At 40.3% G+C, this 24,080-nt stretch overlaps 1 protein-coding gene across 1 annotated transcript in view; it reads left to right on the top strand.

The window, feature by feature from the left end:
* The window catches only part of TPD52 (tumor protein D52), a 216,284-nt gene that overhangs the window by 86,872 nt on the left and 105,332 nt on the right, over nt 1–24,080 (top strand). Inside the window, exon 6 of the mRNA XM_039523247.1 lies at nt 14,711–14,892. Coding sequence (XP_039379181.1) covers nt 14,711–14,892 — 182 coding nt within the window. The remainder of the gene's footprint in view (nt 1–14,710; nt 14,893–24,080) is intronic.

The raw sequence follows: 24,080 nt of genomic DNA, 5'->3' as shown, positions 1-24,080 counted from the left end.
CGAACGGCGCCATTGTTATAATCTAGTTTGACCTCCTGCATGATACATGCCGTAGAATTTCACCCAGTGATTCCAGTGTCAAGCCAATGACTTGTGGTTGAACTAAAACACATATTTTAGAAAGACAGCCAGTCTTGATTTAAAATCTCCATTGTGACATGTGCAAGAGGGCAGAGTTAAGGTTTCTGATGTAACCTAACTTTTGGCATTTTCTGATTTCTGAGTGCAGCTTTAACATTCTCTTTATGTAGCTTTGTGTCTTGGATTTTGTGGGTTTTGTTTTATTTGCTTTAAGAATAAAGTTGGAAAAAATAAAAACATAAGAAAAAAACTTCACTTTCTATGACTTTGTAGCTCAGCAAGCTTTAAACAGGTTGGCAGTAGCACTTGTAAATCAATGGTTTGGAACTGTCTATCCAGATGCCCTTAGAATGCCCTGGCCCACATATGCAGGAGACTTGCAGAAGGAGTTGCTAGATGCATAGAGGAATGCAATGGGTGGGAGGGGCAGAGAGAGATCCTCTCATGCAAACTTTTAGCAACTGCACGCTTCAAAGGCACACCAGAGCAGGTCTTCTTTACACAGGTCTTATAAAGTGTGCAGCAACGTTTCCCTAAAGTCTATGTATCTTCAGCATAAATGAGCTAGCCTGGAATACATGTGCAGCATGGGCTCCTTAGATGAATTACTTACAAGCTTAGGCCGTTATTCTGCAAATGTGAGTGAAAAACCCTTTGCAAAATAGTACTGCACATGTGCAACATGTGGTTTTTGAAAGGCTGTGTGTATTTCCGTAAAATCAAAACTAAATTGTGCTAGAACACCCAGATAACTCCTTCTCATTGAAGGATATTTAAATATCAAATTTCAACTTTCAGTCCCCATCATTTTTGGTTGTAGAGTTGTTGTTAAAGTAGGAACAAGATTTTTTTTTATATATAATGGGAAAAAATATACATGTATTTTTCATGTACTTACTCAGAATAGCTTTATTTTTAAATTTGGAAAAAAAAAACATTTTTTTTTTAGGCCAAGACTAAACATGAAATAATTTAAATCGAAAATATGTAAGTTTCAGAAAGTTATGAAATGATTAGAACACAGATGCTTAAGCAATCTCAGTCAAAGCAGTTACTGTTACTCATGGTATAATTCTATTGAGACTGGATCATTTCTCGCTTTTTTTTTTTTCCCTTTTGGTCACCATTTCCAAAATTCCTTCACTGCATTGTTGTTAGCATATTGAAAGTGTCTGAGTAAGAGCCTCCAGTTTTCACTGTGCTCTTTCAGTTTTGTGTTTTGTAATGTTTACTGTAACTCTTACTCATCTTTTTTTCATCTTTTCTCTGAATTTTGACATTCCTCCACAAAGTTTGCTTTGTTCACTGGGGTCATTTTGAAGACTTGTTTATGGTTGGTTATTTTTCTATATTATTATTAAATTGAAATAAGCAGGAAGGAATAATGCTCTCAAAAAGGCTGTTGGTATTCATTGCAATAGCTGTTATATCCATTGTTTTTCAAAGTACTAGAGAAGATTAAAATGTATTGCTAATTCATATATTACCAGTATTTTCAGTGCTTTGGTTGCAGGCAATGACCAGCTACTTTTAAAATATAATAGACAAAAATAGGATTGTGGTTACTCTCGTGCTTACAGAAATGACCCAGGACAACATGTTTCCTAAGAAGAAAAAAGTTTTTAATACAATATTTTGTTGTGTGAGAATATCTTCTGACTTTCCATCCAACTGCCTCCCAAATCCCATTCAAAACTCTCCCTTGTGACTTTCCAAGTTAGCATTTAACTGTTTTCTCTGAGTTAATCACAGCTTTTCACTTTCTTTGTTTTTGATAAAACATCCTTCTTCTATGACTTCTCCTGTTACCCTGTTTTGTAAAGCAACTTTATTAAATAAAATTTCTTCCTGTTTCAGTTTATACAGTAGTTGTTTTTAATTCCTGTTGGTAATGAGATCCATGTTCATGCTCCCTACCATTATCTCCGATTGTATGGAATAAAGTAAAAAAGTCTCTTGTTTTAAAAAAAAACGAAGAGGTCGATCTTGTCTTTGTGGTTGCCCATGTTGGCTTGTATGTTGAATCTGTTGGGAAATACTATGAGCTTTAATTGCGTGGGGTTTTTTATATGCCAGAAACCCAAAGGCCACTAATGAGGGAGGACAAAGAACTATATTATGATGGGAAAAAATTTCAAAACATAGTGTGCTTTAAAAAAGTAAACACTGTGTGTGTACAGTATTTAGTTGTAACTATACAAGTAAAAGTGGATTATAATTGAACATCTTACTTATGTGCCTTAATAGGTGAATTTTACTAACAGCTGTATTTACTTTATTCACACGCTAGCTAAAACTTTTGATTTGGGTCTGTATCATGCAGGGTTGTATGATCAGTGGTCTTGTTTAAATTTCTATTGCATGCCTAGATTGATGTGTATATTTTGTCCATACACATCATTTTGATTTTATAAGCAGTGTTGTGATTACAGTCTAAGATATAATTTGTCACATGCAGTGGATTCAATGAGTGGTAAGTCTTGAAAAACACTAAATTTAGTGAATACTGGTCAGTTGCTTTGCTTTTTAGACCATTAGCCTGCCAAGCCAGGATGGGTAGCAACAGTTTTGCCATCCACATTGAATTGCTGTATTATATCTGGCAAAATGGAAAGAAAGACTTAATACTTCTGGTCTGGTGATATTTTCAAATCAAGAGATTAACAACTAAATCAGTACTGTTTACTCCTAGGGAAATTCTGCACAGATTTCCCTTTGCTTCCTTGCAGAACATGGTTTCTGTGGGGAAGCAAAGAGAAGCTTCATCAGTACTCACTCACCCCTCACTGTGAGCTCAGCAGCTCAGACGCATCTGTTTGTGCTGCCTGGGAGAAGTAGATCACTGGGGGGAGGGAGGTCTGGGGATCCCCCATAGAATCATAGAAGATTAAGGTTGGAAGAGACCTCAGGAGGTCATCTAGCCCAACCCCCTGCTCAAAGCAGGACCAACCCCAACTAAATCAGTGCAGCCAGGGCTTTGTCAAGCTGGGCCCCAACCTCCCTAGCTGAGGGGGAGGAAGGAGGATGGAGACAGAGTTTCCCCTTCCCTGCAGGGAGCAGGCAGGCTTGGTTAGAGGGATAGTTCAGTGGTTTGAGCATTGGCCTGCTAAACCCGGGGTTGTGAGTTCAATCCTTGAGGGAGCCACTTGGGGATCTGGGGCAAAAATTGGTCCTGCTAGTGAAGGCAGGGGGCTGGACTCATAGAATCTCAGGGTTGGAAGGGACCTCAGGAGGTCATCTAGTCCAACCCCCTGCTCAAAGCAGGAAAAAAAAAATCAAAGGTTATCAGGTCCAGCCCCCTGCCTTCACTAGCAGGACCAATTTTTGCCCCAGATCCCTAAGTGGCCCCCTCAAGGATTGAACTCACAACCCTGGGTTTTAGCAGGCCAATGCTCAACCTACTGAGCTATCCCTCCCCATGACCTTTCAAGGTCCCTTCCAGTTCTAGGAGATTGGTATATCGCCAATTATTATTATTTTATTATTATTATTATTATTTTATTATAGATCAAGCCCCAGAAACTTCCCGTGGCCGCAGGAAGCTCTGCACCGCAAGGTGGGGAAGAGGCTTGGGAGAGGGGTTCCAGGTGCAGGGACAGGGGTGAGGCTCAGCGAGAGGGGTTGAATGCAGAGGGGCCTGGATGCACGGGGCTTGGGTAGACAGGGAGAGCAGCTCCCTGTATAGTGAGTGACCCCTCCTCCCACCCACGCACCCGCAACCCCCCACTGAGCCCCCTCTGCATCAGGAGCCCCCTGCACCCAGACCTCCCCCCCCATGAGCCTCATCCCCTGCATCAGGAGCCCCTCATACGTGGATCCCCACCCCACTGAGTCCCAACCAGGTGCACCCTGACCCCCCACTTCCCCAGCCCCTCGCCCCCACTTCACGTGGACTCCCCTGCAGAGTCCTATTCCCTCTGTACATAGAACCTCGCACTGAGCTCCTGTGCATCCAGATACCCCCCTGCACGCAGACCCCGTACTGAGCTGCCCGCTCCCAGATTGCGCCACACAGAACCCTGGTACTTTTGAGGGAATTCTTTGAAGAATTTTAAATTTTTAGGTGAAGTTCTGCATATTTTAATGGTTAAAATAACACAGAAACACAATAATATAATCACACCATTTTCAATTATTTTGGTAATTTATTTCAAAATACTTGTCAGCAAATAATTGAAAATGGTGTGATTATATTGCGTTATTTTGACAAATAAAATACACAGAATTTTGCAGAATTTTAAAATGTGATCAGAATATTTAATTTTTTTGCACAGAATATTTAATTTTTGGCACAGAATTCTCTCAGGAGTAATTGTTGAATAGTGTAATGTGGAGAAGACATGCTGCACTGAAAACATTACAGGGCTGTATGTAGGGCCCTACCAATTTCAGGTCCATGATTTCAGGTATTTAAATCTGAAATTTCATGGTGTTGTAACTATTGGGGTCCTGACCCAAAATGGGATTTTTGGGGGGGGAGGGGGCGTTGCCAAGTTATTGTAGGGAGGTCCCAGTATTGCCTCCCTTACTTCTGGCGGCACCACTGTCTTCAGAGCTGGGCGGCCGGAGAATGGCAGCTGCAGGCCGGGAGCCCAGCTCTGAAGGCAGCACCAGCAGCAGCACAGAAGTAAGAATGGCATGGAGTGGTATTGCCACCCTTACTTCTGTGCTGCTGCCTTCAGAGCTGGGCCCTCGACCAGCAGCCGCCACTCTTGGCCACCCAATTCTGAAGGCATCGGCGCAGAAGTAAGGGTGGCGTGGTATGGTATTGCTACCCTTACTTCTGCACTGCTGCTGGTGGGGTGCTGCCTTCGGAGCTGGGCACCTGGCCAGCAGCTACCGCTCTGTGGCCACCCAGCTCTGAAGGCAGCGCAGAAGTAAGGGTCGCAATACCATGATCTCCCCTACAATAACCTTGCGACCCTCCTGAAATCCCCTTTTGGGTCAGGGCCCCCAGTTTAAGAAACTCTGGTCTTCCCCATGAAATCTGTATAGTATGGGGTAAAATTACACGAAAGACCAGATTTCACGGTCCGTGACGTGTTTTTCATGGCCGTGAATTTGGTAGGGCCCTACCTATATGTGTTTGTGTGTTTTCCTTAACTGAAACTCAAAATGGAACCTGGGGTTACATCATAGTACAACACTCTTGTATGGTCCAACACTACAAAAATATTAATACATTCTGTACAGCAAATAGGCCACAGTATTTAATATTGTAAGTATAAATACTTAGTGTTCATTCATCAGTTTCTCTTTGCTTCTAATACCACCAGCTAATAGGTGAGATGAGCCCGTGACACAGCAGAAATAATTGCTTGTTTAATCCAAAAGGAAATTATGAATAATATTTCTCTGTGAGGAATTTGGAGCTGCTGTGTAATAATTTATGAATTCTGTATGTTGGCCTGGTTAGTGGGATGTTTTCTGCATGGCTAATATTGATTTAAATCAGCAGGGCAAACGATCTCGAAAAACAGGCAGGGAACAATTGCTCAAGATAATCCCTTTCTGTGCTAATAATTGAGAGTTAAAGAATAATGCCAGGAATCTTAGCTCTGAAGCTCTTTTGCCTCCTCTCTAGCTAACCTACAGAACTGGTTTGGACCAAGACACACAAGAGATCCATAGAACTCTGACAGGTTTAAGAAAAGCACTCTCTCTAATGGGCATGTGTAGTAGTTCAGGGGAAGCAGATTGAGACGCCAACATCTGATGGACGTGTCTGCAGAAGTGAGGCCTTGCCTATATTACCATCAGGGGATGGCAAGCCTCTAGGTAAGTAGACGTGTGTAGTCTGTTAGGGCATGTCTGCACTACAGACTTAAATCACTACACCATTAGGTCGACTTACATCCACCACAGTAACTACTGCAGTGGCTGATGGCCACACTACCCTCCTGTCGGTGGTGCATGTCCTCACCAGGCGCACTTCCACCAACTGAAGAAGGGCAGTGTGGGGGACTGAGAGCCAGGGCTGTCCCCCGGGCTTCTCGCTTCCCCACCAGGAGCAGGGGATAGCCACCTGGGCTTCTTGCCTCCCCATCAGGAGTGAGGGGCAGCACCTGGGCTTCTTGCCTTCCTGAGTGGGGAGCTGGGTGGGTGCAGCCCAGTTCCGAGTGGGGGGCCAGGGGCAGCCTGGCTCTAGCCCCCAGGCTTTCTTGTCAATTTCACAGCTGCAGCATGGAACCCTGAAATTGACCAGATAGGCAACAGCCCATGTAAGTAACACAGTAGACATAACTACACTGACTTAAGCCCTACATCTTTCGTGGAGGTGGAGTTATGTCGGTGTAGTCGGGCACTTACATAGGTGGAACGAAGCTATAGGGTGTATTCTCACATAATTAGGTCGACATAAGCTGCCTTATGTCAACCTAACTGTGTAGTGTAGACCAGGCCTTAGTTGTTTTAAAATCCTTTTTCTGTACAAGCTAAAGCTTTGTTCCAACTTCTAAAATAAACAATACTTCTGTCTGACCAGAAATACCACTGGTCACAGATTCCCAATAGGAAGAATCCCAGGTGCCCAGACTCAGTCAGACCTGCAGGTTAAGAATGCTTGATACACAGGCTACTGTAGCCAAGCTCCCAGTCTAGCAGTGGAAGAACTGCAAAATTCCACTTTGGGATAGATGAAGACATCAGGCCTAATACTTGAGAGGGTTCACTCAGATTATATCTACATGGCAAATTAAAGGTGTGTTTTTAACTCTGTCAAGTATCAGGCGGTAGCTGTGTTAGTCTGTATCCACAAAAACAACAAGGAGTCTGGTGGCACCTTAAAGACTAACAGATTTATTTGGGCATAAGCTTTTGTGGGTAAAAAAACCCACTTCTTCAGATGCATGGAGTGAAAATTACGGATGCAGGCATTATATACTGACCTGCATCTGTAATTTTCACTCCATGCATCTGAAGAAGTGGGTTTTTTACCCACAAAAGCTTATGCCCAAGTAAATCTCTTAGTCTTTAAGGTGCCGTCATACTCCCTGTTGTTTTTTAACTCTGGTCAGCTCACCCATATTAGGTAACTTGGATTAAAGTAGCAGTGATGACCCCGCAGCTCGGTTTTTATCTTGCATTAGTAGCTTGATTTAAAGCTTATAGAGGAGCCTAGGGTTGAAGTTGAGCTGCTAACCTGATTTAAAAGCTGAGTTGCTGTGTCTTCACTGCTGTTTTAACCCAAGTTAAGAACACACCTTTTTAGCGGTGTAGACATACCCACAGCTTACTTGGGCTTGCAGGGCTTGTGCTGCAGGACAGTTTCATTGTACTGTAGACTTCCGGGCTCATGCTGGAGCCCAGGGTCTAGGACCCTGTGAGGTGGAGCTCAGGCTGCAGACTGAGCCCAACATCTGTACTGCAATTAAACAGTCCCATGAGCCTGAGTCAGCTGGCATGGGCCAGCTGTGGGGGTCTAATTGCAATGTAGACATACCCATTGGGTCTTTCATTCTGTTGGACATCAGTTACTGCAAGACTATATTGTGCATGAGCTGCCTTCAGCTATGTGCATGCAGCTCCCATTGGCTTTAAGGTGAGAAGTATATGCACAGCTCAGGGCAAAGTTTGGACTTAAGTATAGAAACCCCAAAATCTTAAAACAGTGTATTATCAAAGTTACAAGCCTTATCTTTGGGAATTGGCCTTTTAAGAATTGTATGGGTCGGTGTTTCTAAAAGTAATCCCTGGAGCAGATTTTGGTTAAAGGGTGATGGTTGGAAAAAAAAGTGGTATAACTGAAGAATAAAATCTGTTGGTGTTTTTTTTAATAGAAGACTCTAGAGAGAAACCCACTAAGTGGGTTGTGTAAATAGTTACTGCCTGGGTAATTTGTAGGACCATTTATTTAAAATTGCTAGAACTTTCACTCCTATCTAAATAGTAATATGTAACTTTTATAGGTAAAATAGTGCAAACCATAAGCTCTTATGGGCTAGTAAATAGAAATGAAATATTTATTGTAAAGAAATACAGTTAAAGTGACTTAATGGTAATGATTTTCATCAGGTCAGATGAGGATTTTTTTATTTTATAGTAGACTGCCTACTCCTTCTTGTTTTCCAATTCTGTTCTTAATTGCTGTGGCAATATAGTACCTCTCACTATAAAAGACCTATTTCAAATAACGCATTTTTTTTCTATTTTTATTTGTTGTAACTAGGCAAGAGATGTCTGCCTTTGTCAGTGTTTTACATTGACAATCCTATATTTATGTACATGATAGTTGCATTCTTCACATACTGCTTTATGTTAACATCATTCATTCCACAACTGCAGGAATTTAACCACCCATCTCATTTATCCATGTTTCATTTGTATTCCACACATTCCAACATGCACACTGCTTGTCCTTGCAAGCAGAAATAAAATATGTTTGTAGGTTTTTCAAGACCTGTTGCTCATTGGGTGGGATGGGACCACCTTGCTGTTAAGTTGGGGGCAGGTGTTTACTTCAGAAAATGTGCATAGCCTTCCTCCATTACCTGGGGATCTTTTACTGAGGTTTGGGTCTATGATTTTTCCATCGTTTGTTCGAGATACATTGTCTTGCAGAATATTTAGTTTTAGGGAGAGCCCAGATTCTTAGTATTTCTCATACTGACCTATATGGTGTACATAGGAAACTGAACATATCCAAAATATTGTGGTTTGTGTTAAACCCTTCTGGCCTCTTTCCTCTTTCAATGTCTAGGGGGTCGAAAGCAGTTATTTACACTTAATTTGCCTAGATTAGTGGTGGGCAACCTGCAGCCCATCAGGGTAATCTGCTGATGGACCGCCAGACAGTTTGTTTACATTTGCACGGCTGCCCACAGCTCCCAGTGGCTGCGGTTTGCTGTTCCCAGCCAATGAGAGCTACGGGAAGCAGTGGCCAGCACGTCCCTGCGGCCTGCGCCGCTTCCCGGAGCTCCCGTAGGCCGGGAACTGTGAACCGCAGCCACTGGGTGCTGCTGGTGGCCGTGCATTGTAAACAAACTAGCGGCCTGCCAGCGGATTACCCTGACAGCCTGTGTATAGCCTACAGGTTGCAGGTTGCCCACCACTTGCCTAGGTGTTTGACACCCTTTTTGTACATCTGAATTTTATTTGTCATGTTTTTCCAAATTTTATCTTCATCATGATTAAATATATTTATATCGTAGACCAGTCTGAATGTTTGACAGGAAAGCGAGCAGCTGTAAATAACTTGAGGTCCAAAGGTTTGCGCTCTCAATTCTGTTGCGCCTACTGGAAGAAAATAATTAGAGGAGACTTAGAAGTCATGAAGAGAAAACAACAAATACATCAGAAGGTGATCTAAGAGTGGAATTATGTGTTTGGGAGCAGCTGAAGAGACACAAACCAGCATCTAATGAGAAATCCTGGAAGTTGCACAGAAAATTAACAAAAAAAGTTGCATTTTCTGCCGTCAGATTGTAAATGAACATATTGATGGTGTGTTAGCCCACAGAAGTGTCTTGGGGCTCCTGTACACCAACCATTAGAACCTCATCCTCCTCATAGCAACTTAGAGGAGAGTATCCGTGCTTCAGGCACAGGGGTTTGTAATAAATCTCAAGAATATCTATAATCTCTTCTGAGAGAATTGTCCACCTAGAAGTCAAAATAGGTCCAAAAGAGAGAGGCTTCTTGGCACAGCAAAGGTTCGATGAGACTGAGATGTTGATCTCCATGGTGTCAAGGAACCAAGTTTGTCCAGCCATCTTTATCTGCAGTTTCTGCGGCTTCGTCTTGTGCAAGGAGCCTATTCCAAGGGCAAGCTTGCACATAAGAGAACTTCAGGGTCTAAACTGTTTCCTACAAGAGATGCTTAGAAGAATGAAGATATTATCCAGAGTGACCCATTTCCCTCAGTTTGTGAAAACAGAAAGCCCATATGATATTAATATTATGAATTTTCCCTTCACAGTCCCAAAAATCTTGATCACAGATGTCAGGCTTTCAGGGTGGGGAGCTAATTGGGGATGTCATAATACACAGGCAATATGCTTGAGATCACTGAGGCTTCAGAGCATCACATTTCTAGAGATGAGAGTGCTAAGGGTAGCCATTGGGACTTTCAGGGTATGTCTACACAGGGATAAAAGCCTTGTGGCATGGCTGCGGCTGGCCTGGATCCGCTGACTTGGGCTTGGGACGAGGGGCTAAAAATTACCGTATGGATGTTCAGGCTTGGGCTGGCGCCTGAGCTCAGGGACATTCCATCCTTGCAGGGTCCCAGAGCTCAGGCTGCAGCCCAAGCCCAAATGTCTGTGCAGCAGTTTTTCAGCCCTGGAGCCCAAACCCCAAGAGCGCAAGTCAGCTGATCCAGGCCAGCCGAGGGTTTTTATCCTTGTGTAGGTATCCCCTCAGAATCACCTGCAGGAGCAGGTTCTGGGTCAGACAACACAATGACTTTGGTATACCATTGTCTGGCAAGGGAGCAAAGAAGCTTGAGTCTAAACACAAATCAAAGATCCTCCATGGGTGCAGTGACACTGAGCCTCCATCAGTAGGATCCACATAAAAGAGACAGTGAACACAAAAGCAGCTAAGACACCAGCATATGGACAATTCAATGGTTTCTGTATCAAGAAGTATTCCAATTTCTGTCCAGGAAGTGAGGTCATGCCGCAGGTGGGCCTATTCATATCCAGTTGAAATGTGAAAACAAGGCTCTTCTTCGTCAGCCACGCAGATAACCAAATATGCCTCTATACATCCCTTTTTCTTGTTTCCACTGGTGAGAATAATTCAAAATATCAAACTGGAGGAAATGGTAGCCATTCTGATTACCCCAAATTGGCCAAGAAGTCAGTAGGCTAAGTACCAAGAGTTGCCACAGAGGCTGCCAAACCATCGTCTAAGCAGATAGGATTTCCTGTTCCAGGGCTCAGCCTGCATTCCAGCTCAAAGATTACCTGAGCCTAGTAGCTCGGTATTGAGTGCAAATACCAAAATAAGAGTGGATACTCCTCCAAAGTCATAAATATCTCTCCTAGTCTCCCATAGACTCCTAAATTCCTAAGTCACTTTTGAAAATAGGACTTAGATTTTTAAGTCACTTGACGCTATTGAACATTTTACTCAATGCTCTTAAAGTCTAATGGGGAGGTCAGTCAGTACCCGTTGTAGATTTTGGCATTGTCTCTAAGGTGCTAAAAAGTGCAAGAAATTATATTTGTGCTTTCCTTCAATATACTTTAACAAGCAGAACCTTAGACAATTTTTACTACTTAGATATGAGGATTCAAATGCAATAATCTGTTTTATAGGATTTTTAGAATGATTTATTTTAGATGTATGTTTGTGTCATTTGAGCAGCATGTAGGGCAGCCTGAGGATTAGATGAAGCATTACCTAGATTGCGGTATCACCTGAAGAAACGCAAATTGTTAATGCTTGCTGTCAACATTCCTATTGAATCTGGCTTTTATTCTTGAAGCACTGTAAGTGCTTTTGTAAAATTAATTTACTTTACCCAGTTGAATTTAGTTTATATTGTACATGCCTAAATTTTGAAAAAAAAAGTGTGCATTAGTGATTGTAAAGCAGGAGGTTTTTATACTTATGCTGGTGGTGCATCAACAGCTACTTCTGTCTCTTGGTAATAGGTGTTTTGTATACATAATTGCTTAAAAGTATTTTAGTCAGAGTCCTGGGGTGCTACTGTTTACATTGGTAGTTTCTGAATCAGCAGATTTGCCAGGCATCAGATTTCTAGCTGAATTTCCAATTCCTGAGGTTTTGCTATGTCAGGACAACCTAAGCTGTTTGTGCATTCCAGTAAGTCGGAATTCAAAACTATCCCTTTTTGTTATGACGTTATTAGAAATTAGGTTGCCAAATTTACAGATAGAACATGATGGCACCATTCTCGCTACATGATTACTGCTGTGTGGCTGCTAACTTTTTCAGCATCTGTTTAGTTTAGGCTCGGGTACGTGTGTTTTTTATAGTGTCATATTTGATGAATAACACTGAACTATCTGTTAAGAGTTATGAGTTAGAAACATATTTACTTCCCGTTAAGCATGCTTTTGATTCTTTGATTAAATACTGTACGGTTTCAAGTAGTTCGAAATGTTTTAGTTTTCTGATTGAATAGTTTGTGTCTCATGCTACAGTCTTTTGTAACAATTAAAACACATTACTGCTGACACATCAGTAGGTTGTTTGATTAGTTCCTTGGCATGAAGAGATTAGATTTCCCACTGCAAAGGGTAAATAGTATCATAGATGTCTGTAGCCAGTAGTACTCTGTATTTTAGACTACATTGTGTAGACTATATAAAAGGTGGTAAAAATATTAGAGCCTGGAATGTCTTATTTACCATTTTAAAATGACTGGCACATGGGCTAACTTCACTACAGATGGAAGTAGGTATAATTCCCTCACTGCTTACATCAGCAGTGAGTTTCACCCAAGCTTTCTAGATATTGAGCCTTATCCTGCAAGATCCTGAGCTCTTTGTGTGAGGTTCTGAGTGCCCCCTAATCCCACTGGAGTTAACATAACATGGGTTGAGCCATTCTGAGCACCTTTCAGGATTGACCCACTATATCGAAAAAAGTGATGCAACTATAATTTTTAATAGCATTTGGTAGCTTTGAGACTTTTGATGCTATGTATTAAAAATCAGGAAATTACTGAAAATCAGTGCTCCTCCTACATCAACCAAATCTGTAAAGGTTTGGCTATTTGATTATTACCTGTTCCATTGAGATTAGGAGCCCAGATGCCTTGGCTTGGAAAAATCCGCGGCTGAAATTATATAAAGAAGTTACTCTGTTAAGGTAATAATTGCTAACTTCCAAAAAGCAATTGATTAATGGGTTCTGTCTTTGCAACTTATGAATAAAAATGTTCTTTTTCATGCACTTTCTGTTTCTGGGAGGTACTGTCTCAAAAACCCACGCATCTCTCCACAAATTCTCTTGCTTCCCAGAAAAAGGCTGCTATCATCGTATTTCATAGGCATCCATCTTAAAATTAACCAAACTTAGTATCTTAATAGTTAGTCTTGTTCTTATAAATGCTGCTTCTTTCTGACTATGGTATATCTAGGTATTTTAAGGCTTTCATTTCTTAATACTAAGGTTAATGCCTTTTACTTGGAATATTTAGGTACATAATACCCTGTGTATAGAGTTTGAGTATTTACTGTTTGGTTTAAATTCTCTTAGACTTTTCCTTTGAGTGTTTTACTCCTTGATTATGTGTTGTCACTGATGGCTGAATTATTAGCTGTAACCGTACAGTTAGATGCTTTTGTCTTGTTTCCAGATCTTTCGTGTCAGTCACATTATGCTCAGTTAGCATCAGCCAGCACAGATAGCAGCTAAAGTACCTCAGTTTCACAGAGGTGTATTTTTCAGTTATTGTTTTTAATTGGATGTAGAGAGATGTTTATTGAAATCCATGGATGAGTGTACTCAAGAAAATACAGCAGTATCAGACATAATTTAAACCTCACCAGAGAGACAGATTGGGGATTTAGGGGAGCAGGCCTCCCTGAAACCAAGTAGAAAAGGGGGAGGTCTCCTTTTGCTAAAGGGCGAGGTCTCCTTTTGCTTAAGGAGGAGGATTTGTGGTCCCCAATTGTCTTCAAGGGGAAAAAATAGTGTTCTATGTATTTTGCCAGTAGGCACTTGAATTCAAGTGTTTTGTTTGAGATTTTGATGTATGAGAGAAGAAAAAAAGGTGTTGTTAACCCCTGCCATAGAGATTGTGTCTCAAACTGGGGGTCGTGACCCCTCAGGGAGTCGCAAGGTTATTACACGGGGGGGTTGCAAACTGTCAGCCTCTATCCTCAAACCCCGCTTCACCTCCAGCATTTATATTGGCGTTAAATATTTTTTAAAAAGTGTTCTTTAATTTGTAATGGGGGTCACACTCAGAGGCTTGCTGTATGAAAGGAGTCACCAATATAAACGTTTTAAATACTCTATGGGTATTTAAAAAAATCAAGTTTGTATATGTACTTCCATATCATTACTCCGATGAAATATCTTCCATGTTTATATGTGGGGTGGTAATAAAAAAGCTGTGAGCATTAATCTATAATTTGCACTGTTCCTTTTATTATTTAAATACAAAAGCCAAAAAGCTAAATTGTCAAAAATTAAAAAATAATTAGTCAGTAATGACTTGCCAAATGTATTTGAGTGCATTTTCAATGAGGAAGCAAAATGTAGTAAATTAAAATCTAATTTTAATGAGGTTCTACATGCAGCTAGATCATATCAATTAGGAAATATACCTTTTAAAGAACTATTACATTATTTTATTAAATTATTGATTAGTTAATGTTTATAGAACAATTTGAAGATATGCCTTACTACATAGGTGCAAAGTATTATTTATCATCTCTATACTGTATAGCTGAACTATTAAAATATTGCCCTTTTTAATACATGAAATGTTTTGGATCAGAGAAATAATATACCATAAATGAAATCCTCTCAAAAGGAGAGAATTTACAAAAAATGTGCCAAGGACATGAAATCTTGAATTGTATTGTAGTGAATGGCTCTTGTTTATACATTAAAAATAAGATTTAGTATTTCGTTTAGACATCAGTTGCATTTTATGTATGGAAATATATGTATCACATTTTTTCTTTTTTATATTTATCTGTAGGTGCCTTCAAAGAATGTGGAATCCTTTGCATCCATGTTGAGACGCTCTCCTTTAGTTCAGATGGGGCCTGCCAAAGACAAAATTGTCCTTGGTCAAATCTTCCACATTGTAGAAGATGATCTTTATATAGATTTCGGTGGCAAGTTTCACTGTGTGTGCAAACGACCAGAAGTAGATGGAGAGTAAGTAATACTATTGTGGTAAATGAATAAAATTTGCAAGAAAACCAGAATACCTAGGTAGTCAGAAATCTCTTTGGAATGATCTCAGATAGGGTCTCTTTGTAATGTATAGATTTTAAACTGCTGAACTGTAGATTTCAGGTGGAGAACTAATCCAAATCACAAAAAGATTTGCTTTTGCTCTGAAGTCACTGCATTAAGAGCAGATTCCCTTACATTATCAATTATAGGCACAAAATTTTTACAACTCTTAAAGCCCAGAGCGCAATTACTTATGTTAAATGTGTGATTTGTAAACAGAACATTAACTGGAGATGCAAAATAATTTATTTGTTAATGTTTTCTGTCTTCTTTCAGTTCAGCTTTTTAAATTGTCAGAATTTTATCTTTCCACCTTGAAATGTACATTGGCCACAAATGAATAATGAACTGATGACATAAATGGATAAATATGATCCAGTTTAGATTCATTGCCTGTTTCTAGATGAGTGCACCACTAATATATTTGTGTAAGCTTTTCTGATGAGCAAAATATATGCATGAAATGTCAGATTCCTGTATTTGTAGATGTTGGTTTCAAAAGAAATAATGAGTTAAAACCATCTATTTCTGTAGAAAACAAGCTTTATTTTTTTAGGAGAAAGATGTTACTGCTGTTATGAATACAAAGAAGATAGCATTACAGATGTGAACTGAATATAAACTGGATTCATTGTTGTCTTCCTCACTTTTCAGAGACAGCTCCATACTTCTGCAGCTGGGTTGCAGGTTGCCCAGTGGCAATGGTAGCAGTGTGAAATTAACAGCTCAGTTTCACTTTTGCTATCCTGAAACTTGTGGTGTTTAGTGAAGCTGTTAGCTTTCTCATGCAGGAGTATGATTCCTGTGAGCAGCAAGGAGAACAGGAACTGAAATGAGGAAGAAGTCCCAAAAACGGACTGGGGAGGAGCAGAGTAGCGCAGACCCACCTTCTGGCAGCAGACTGGAGGCTCTGGTGAGGCAAGAAGAGACACAATTTCTTTTCCCTTCCAGCAGCCAGAGGAAGGTGGAGTTTTAGATTTATCGGACACCTAATGCCAGAGGCTGATCATAAAAGATAGAGCCTCGAAAGCCTCTGGGGACAGCACCCTAGTAGAGATATTGTTTCTTGCCCTATTTGCAGCTGCTGGGGAAGAGGGCTTCTCACTGGGTTCTTGCCCTTGGACCTTGCTGATGGGAACACCCTTCTTGTCTTTCATATCTGAATCTGGCTAGTGGGTTTACTCTTCTGTCCAGTAGGTGTCTCGTCAGTAACTGTAAGAGGCATCATTGTATCAAAGTTGTAAAACCAAACATTTATTGAAAATATATTTTTGTGAAAACTTGAGCACATTGAGAATGAAAATTCACTTTCATTATTCAGTTCACTTTCACTCTTTAGTTTTCGTGCATTAGCACAATGTTGTTGTGCTTGGGTTCACAACACTATGGTACATTTAAATCTACCCCCCAATTTAAAAAAAAAAAAAAGCAACAACAAACTAAAAAAGGTTTGAAAATATTTGGGTTAGATGAAACCCCTCATTACCTTACCTAAAATAATAGTCTTAAACTATCTTGACAATAAAAGCCAACTCTAGAGTATTTTGATTTCCAAAAGTTTTTAATTTGAAATAACAAGTTCGTGCATAAGACTCTAATGTAATTTTATAATCAAACAGCATTTGCGTATTCATGATTTTGCTCCCTAATGTTTTCTAAAATGACGGCATAGTGATTTTTGTAGTGTTGCCTTTCCGACAACAGATATGTTTGACAGGCCTGTGACTTTCAAGCAGTTATGATTGACAACTATAAGGTAGATAGCACGTGACATGAATAGTAGTAGTACATTTTTTGACACAGACATGAAATAAACAAGGTAATTTCTCAGTTCAGGTTATACATAGGGTAAAAATAAAGGGGGCTTAATTCTGCGATGTGGTGAGCATCTCCGAAGAAAGTCCTCCAGCCCTGTTGACTTCATTGGGAGCTCAGTACACTCCGCACTCTCAGGATCAGGTCTATAGAGTCAATCTATATTATGTATTCAAAGCAACTAAATTTAAAATGCAGAAAAGAGAGAATTCAGGGTAGGAAAAGGCAAAAGAAAATCCATCCTTTATACATAGTTCTAGTGAATTTTATGTACACAGTTTTAGATTCTTGATTTAATATTATGATAGTTTAAAATTTGAGCTATTACTATAATAATTTTGCTTATAAAAGATTAAGATAGAAAACTTGGAAGTCCTGTGGTTAATGTAGATCATACAATGAGAATGATCAGTAATCATGGCAATCAGGATGTCATGTGTTAACAGGACATTGCATCATATTTTGGTGACAGAACATAGCACAGGAAAGAGAAGAAATGTATCTTAAAGGAATTTGTCCCCAAGACCAATAGGCAGACAAGTGTTTGTGGCTGTATGGACCCATCTCTAGTGTTCCTTTTCCCTATCTTACTTTTAAGGTTTACATTTGTACATGCTTTGTGGTAGGTGGATTGGGGTGGGGCTGAGGAGTTGGTGGTATAGAGCTCAACTAAATTACTACCAAAGCATCACTTAACCCTCCACAGATACTCCAGAACAAGTGCAAGATTAGCCCCTGTGTTTTTTAAATTCGCATATAAACAGGTATATTAATTTTGATGAAATTGACGTGGGAGTGGTGTTAGTATCTGATTGTTTTTGTTTTAGTGTCAACAGTTATATTATGAGATGTCTTCTTCCTGTAGCACATAGCTGAACTAGTTATCTAAAACTTGGCACATTGGTCTGTGTGCGCGCACAAAAGACTTTTGGATCAAAAGCAAATCTGGAAACTGTTATCTTGGCTAGATGTATTAACATTTAAGTAGTCATAACTATGTCTTGAAGTCAATGCCGCATGAGTAGGAATAAGTGGGAAGGTCATTCCTCTGCTTGTCTGATTACTTCAGTCTGTGTGCAGACTAATGACAGCATTGCATTGATTTTACAAAATTAAGGTTGCATTCTCAGAACAATACAACCTTCTCATGTTTAATAAGAGCCTGGTATAAAGAATGTATGGAGACTCTGCTTTGGATATTCATGTGTCTCTCACCTGAGACAGAGATGGAGACTGAGTTCCAGTTTGGAAGCAAATGAATAATCATTTTTACACACACACCCCCGCCCAATCCTTATTTTGGTAGAAGATGCTAACCTGGTTCTATTCTAGAAAGTGACAAGATAAGAATATCATCCTCTTTTATATATATTCTCATATATGTTCTTTGTGTGGGTTTAGAGTAGTGGTTCTCAACCTGCAGGCCATTTGCAGCCCAATCAGCACAGAGCTTTGGCCCATTTGACATCCTCAGGGCCATACAGGTAGTATTGGATGTGGCCCGCAATGGTAAATAGGTTGAGAACAACCGGATTAGAGCCATCCCTATTCACAATGGTGACCATAATAAGAATTTATTATACTTTCTATTAGCACTGTAAAGTCAATCTAGCTGGAGAGTGGATTGTCTGACATTATGACTCACATTGCCAACAGAAATGTTTATAAAGTTCTGTTTGTGGATATTTATTGTTGGTAGAGCATGAGCCAGAAAGGAGACATCTTGACTTTCAGATTGCATATTGAATGTAGAGGGCTAAACTAACAATTTAGAAAAAAATTATATTTAATCTGCATTTACTGAAACAGAAATGGAATCTTGTGATGCTATTCTTACAAGTAACTTTTCAGAGTAGAACTATACTGTCATACCTATTCTAGTGTGACTTGTACTGCAGATCTCATTTTAATTTGTTCTTCTCTTTTCAGGAATGGCAAACTCCCCAAAAGTGTTACTTTTTGATATCAATAAGAAAAAAGGGGGAGAAAATGTACTTTTTGCCTCTAAATAATCCTCTCTCAAGCGATGAACCTTGATAACTTTGGCTTATTACTCTAGAACCAGGCTCCTCAAACTTCATTGCACCGTGACCCACTGACAACAGAAATTATTACAAGATTCCAGGAGGGTCTTGGGCCTGAACCCACCCAAGCCCCGACTCCCCAGGCTGGCGGGGCCAAAGCTGCCGCCTTGGGTGTGGAGGCCAAAGTCGAACTTCAGCCCCAGGGGAGGGGAGGCTGTAACCTGAGCTCTCACGCCCAGGGCTGAAGCCAGAGCCTGAGCCCAGCCACGCTGGGGTTTCGGCCCCAGGCAGTGGGGCTCAGTCTTTGGCTTCGACCCTGGGCCCCAGCAAGTCTAACACCAGTCCTGGCAACCCCTTTAAAATGGGATTGCGACCCACTTTGGGTCCTGATCCACAGTTTGAGAACCGCTGCTCTAGAACAATCATCTAGAATTAGTTTATAGTCTCCTAGATCATAATAAAACCTACCTTTCATTATCCAGCACAATCTTTGAGTTGCAGGCAGACTTTTCGTTCTTCAAAGCAAACAAAACTCTTGTAGACCTGTTCTGTGGAGCCTGTTCCTATTAACCAGCTTCTAAAAATCCTAATTCCCTCAATTCTTTTTGCCTCCTCCAGGGAGGCAAATTTCATCCAGCATAAAGTCCTTGTAATGCTGGGCAAAGGAAGATATATATTTTATTTAATTAAATATTTACGTATTTATTTATTAAATATTTTCCCTTCCTTTTTCATGGATAAAGTATTTCCTTTTATTAAGTAATTGCAGAGCAGCCACCTCGTAATCCCCTAGAATATGTCTGTACAAGAACTGTGCAAGTATCTGATTTTTTTTGGTTTGTTTGCAGTTACGAAAAATAAAAAGTTTTAGGTCGACCCAAAACATTTTGTTTTACCTGAAACAAAATGTTTCATTTCAATTTTGAGCTCTTCAAACATTTTTAATTTTTTAAAATAAAATTGAAGGAAATTTAAGTAAAATTATTGACTCAAAATATCAAATTGTTTTGTTTCAAAAATATCAAAATGAAACATCTGGATTTTCTTTGGATTTTTTTTTGTTTTGTTTAGTTTATTTTCATCAACTCAAACAATACAGCATTTGCATTTTTCCTCCAAAAAATGTTTTGGCCAAAAAGTTTTGGCCTATCCTTTCTCACCATTATATAAGATAATTTGCAACCTTGAGTTGAAACCACTTCTGGTTAAAAGAAATCCTGGAAACAGTACTGATAGAGGTTCAAAAACAATGAATATAATGGGAAAGTGAAGACTAGAAACATCTTTTCTTGCAATTCATTGTCTGTTTCTCCTTTTGGAAAATATTACCGTATTTCATTGAATTTGTAAAGTCTGTTATTAGTGTGATCCATCATTATTGATGTTTGTCTGCATCGGGATCAGAATCTGCCCTATCTGGAGTATAGTCAGTTTACTGTGGGCCAAATGCATTGCTGGTGTAATGGCAGTGGAGTTAAACTAGGATGCACTTGTCCACTAATAGCAGGTTGCCATGTAGGATTTATTTGATGTTACAAATACACTGTCATTCTTGCGGAACAAGAAAATATGAATATGGGGCATTACTAAATACATGATTTTTTATATTATATATTGCAGTTATTAAAAACATCATCTTTCCTAGCATGCATTATTTAATCTTGTATAAAGTTCCTGTAAAAAGTGTAGGTCCTGTAAAATGATTTGTAATCCACCCAGAGATAATTTGCAAGGCAAAGAGATACTATGGAAAAATAGTACTATGCTAAACTGTGTTTTTTCTGTAGCTGAAAGATTTTCCTTTTGGGTAGGAGGGGAACAAAGCCTTAAAAAAAAAAAAAAAAAGTGCACGTTTTTAATAGATCTCCCAAAAAGAACAACGGTATAAACCATTACAGAAAGGTTCTGTTGCAACCTGCGTCTGTCATCACTGGATGACATTCTTAAGAACTGTTAAGTATGGGAAGGAGTTGTGCTGATTTTGTTTCTTGCAAGGTCTGTACCTGTATTGTTAATGACCATTCTCAGTAAAAGCACAATGACTTGTCAGTTTTCTGGAATGTGGGATTGCAGGACCCCTATCTGTGCCAGTCTGATGTTGCTTTGTTTTCGAAGGCTGTTGTAACCCTCCAGCAACTTTATCAGGTTACAGAATCTAAAAGGTACTTTTTAAAGTTTGCATGTGCAGCTGTTGCAGGGATTTCCAATACATCCTGTGGCAATTAACTTAACACCTTTTAGTCTGTGCCAAATTTGTGTGGGGGAGGAGGGGAGAAGGGAAAGAAATCAGATGATGCTAGTTGCAATTCAGAGCATGACAGCTTCATGACCTTCATAAAACATTAGGTAATATTACTTTTGTAAACTATACCAAAATATTTATACTGCTTGGATGGTTGCCAAGGTGAATTTTATTTGGGAAACATTTACATGCTTTTGTTTTCTATATTAAAATTATTTTATATGTTAGGAGGTGAAACTAATTATTTTAAAAATATCTTTTTATGTAGTTGATTTGTTGGGGGGTTTTCCCCTAGCAGGCAGGGTTGTCCCTAGTCATTCTGGGGCCCTACGCAGCCCCCATGGGGGGGGGGAGGGAGAAGCTGGCCCCAGGCCTCCGTGGGGGGGCAGGGTGGAACTGCCCCCCAGCACTCACCTGTGGCATGGCTGGGGCCGGGTTGCTGCAATTCCTGCTGCCGGTGAATGCATGCCCAACCCCTGCTGCAGTCCTCAGGGGAGTGGGAGCGGGGCCATGGGGAAGAGACAGAGCAGGGGCTGGAGCAGCACACAACAGCGCCGGGCACCAGCTGCCCCAAATTTCCTGGTGCCCTACAAAGTTGCGTATTTTGCGTATGGGTAGGGACGGCCCTGCTAGCAGGTATGTTTAATTAAGACAATTTGAGTTGTACTGTTTCCAGTAATGATGATGGATGAAGTGTGGATATTTAAGATTAAAACATGTTTAAAAAAATTAGAGCTAGGTAGAGTGAGAGATTCCGGTAGTAGATGATTTCGATATTTCAAAATTTGGTTTCATTCCAGTTGGACCAAAACACCCTAATTTCAAAAATCCCCATGAAAGGGAATGGAGTGCTAGCTCTGCATTAGTCTATCTGGTGGACTGCTGTGGATTTGGAAGCCCTGGGGTCCCCAACTCAGAGGCAGTTCACCTGGCTGGCTGCCTCGGACCCTAGAAGCCCTGTGGTCCCCGGTAATGAGGAGCTGAGTAGGTGAGCTGGTGGGAAATTTGTCAGATTTCCATCAGAACTCTGCCTCGTTTCCAGCAGAACTTTGTCAAAATTGAACCATCTCTATGAAACATTTTGATAAATAGGCAAATTTTAACAAAAAATGTTGTTTTGGGATTTTCCCAACCAGCTGTAAAAAGCCAACCAACCAAACAAAAAAACCCACCACATTTCTACTATTCCTTTTTTCAGGCCTCACTATAAAAATAATTGAAAATGTTTAATGTGCATCAAAGAAAAGGAAAATATAAGATTTAATTTTACATTAATAAAGTGTTAAGCACAATATTTTAATTTACATTTCTTAGGCTTGATCTACACTAGCAATTTGTATAACTAGATCACGCAGGGCTGTGGAAAAGACAAACCCCAGAGCGACGCCGTTATAGCAGACTAACTCCCGGTGTAGACAGTGCTATGTCGATAGGAGTGCTTCTCCCATTGACATAGCTACTACCTCTCGGAGAGGTGGATTAGCTGTGCCGACGGGGTAAGCCCTCCTGTCATGTAGATTGCATCTACATTGAAGCACCACAGTGGCTCAGCTGCACCGCTGCAGCATTTTAAGTGTAGACAAGCCCTTGGATTTCAGACGTTTGGCCAAAATATAACAACTGGCCTCAAAGTCACATCTACAAAGTTTGTGCACCTACCCACATTTGCACAAGAGTTACCTCTTTTGATGCTGATCGAATAGAGCACTTAAGCACACATGCTATTTTATACTTCTGAATACTCAAGTTGTCTTCAGTGGGACTATGCATCTGATTAAAAGTATGCATCTGCTTAAATGCGTTGCTTGACCACAGACTGTGCATAAATGCCTGGATGGTTGTGTCTATGATTAGGATTTTTACAAAAAGAATTCTTACCTGGGTTAGGGCTGGTAGGAGTTGTAGTATAGATAAGTGTCTGATGGCTTCCTGTGTTTTTGCCAGTGTGTTAATAAAATCATAGAATCGTAGGACTGAAAGGGACCTCAAAGAGGTCTTCTAGTCCAGTCTCCTGTACTTAAGGCAGGACTAAGTATTATCTGACCATCCCTGACAGGAGTTTGACTAACCTGGTCTTAAGAACATAAGAACGGCCGTACCGGGTCAGACCAAAGGTCCATCTAGCCCAGTATCTGTCTACCGACAGTGGCCAATGCCAGGTGCCCCAGAGGGAGTGAACCTAACAGGCAATGATCAAGTGATCTCTCTCCTGCCATCCATCTCCATCCTCTGACGAACAGAGGCTAGGGACACCATTCTTACCCATCCTGGCTAATAGCCATTTATGGACTTAGCCACCATGAATTTATCCAGTCCCCTTTTAAACATTGTTATAGTCCTAGCCTTCACAACCTCCTCAGGTAAGGAGTTCCACAAGTTGACTGTGTGCTGCGTGAAGAAGAATTTCCTTTTATTTGTTTTAAACCTGCTGCCTATTAATTTCATTTGGTGACCCCTAGTTCTTGTCTTAAAACTCTCCAATGATGGAGATTCCACAATCTCTCTAGGTAATTTATTCCAGTGCTTAACCATCCTGACAGTTAGGAAGTTTTTCCTAATGTCCAGCCTAAACCACCCTTGCTACAGTTCAAACCCATTGCTACTTGTCCTATCCTCAGAGGTCACTGAGAACAATTTACCACTCTCCTCCTTGTAACGATCTTTTATGTACTTGAAAACTATTATCATGTCCCCTCTCAGTCTTCTCTTCTCCAGACTAAACAAACTCATTTTTTTCAGTCTTCCCTCATAGGTCATGTTTTCTAGACCTTTAATCATTTTTGTTGCTCTTCTCTGGACTTTCTCCAATTTGTCCACATCTTCCCTAAAATGTGGCACCCAGAACTGGACACAGTACTCCAGTTGAGGTCTAATCAGCATGGAGTAGAGTGGAAGAATTACTTTTTCATACCTTGCTTACAACACTCCTGCTAATACATCCCAGAATGATGAGTGCTTTTTTTTTTTTTTTACCACAGTGGTATACTGTTAACTCATATTTAGCTTAAGCAGTGTCAGATCAATCA

This window comes from Mauremys reevesii, linkage group 2 (assembly GCF_016161935.1).
Source record: "Mauremys reevesii isolate NIE-2019 linkage group 2, ASM1616193v1, whole genome shotgun sequence".
NCBI classification, from domain to species: Eukaryota; Metazoa; Chordata; order Testudines; family Geoemydidae; genus Mauremys; species Mauremys reevesii.
Note: the sequence above shows the minus strand (reverse complement) of the source record. Positions and strands in the feature narration are given on the sequence as shown.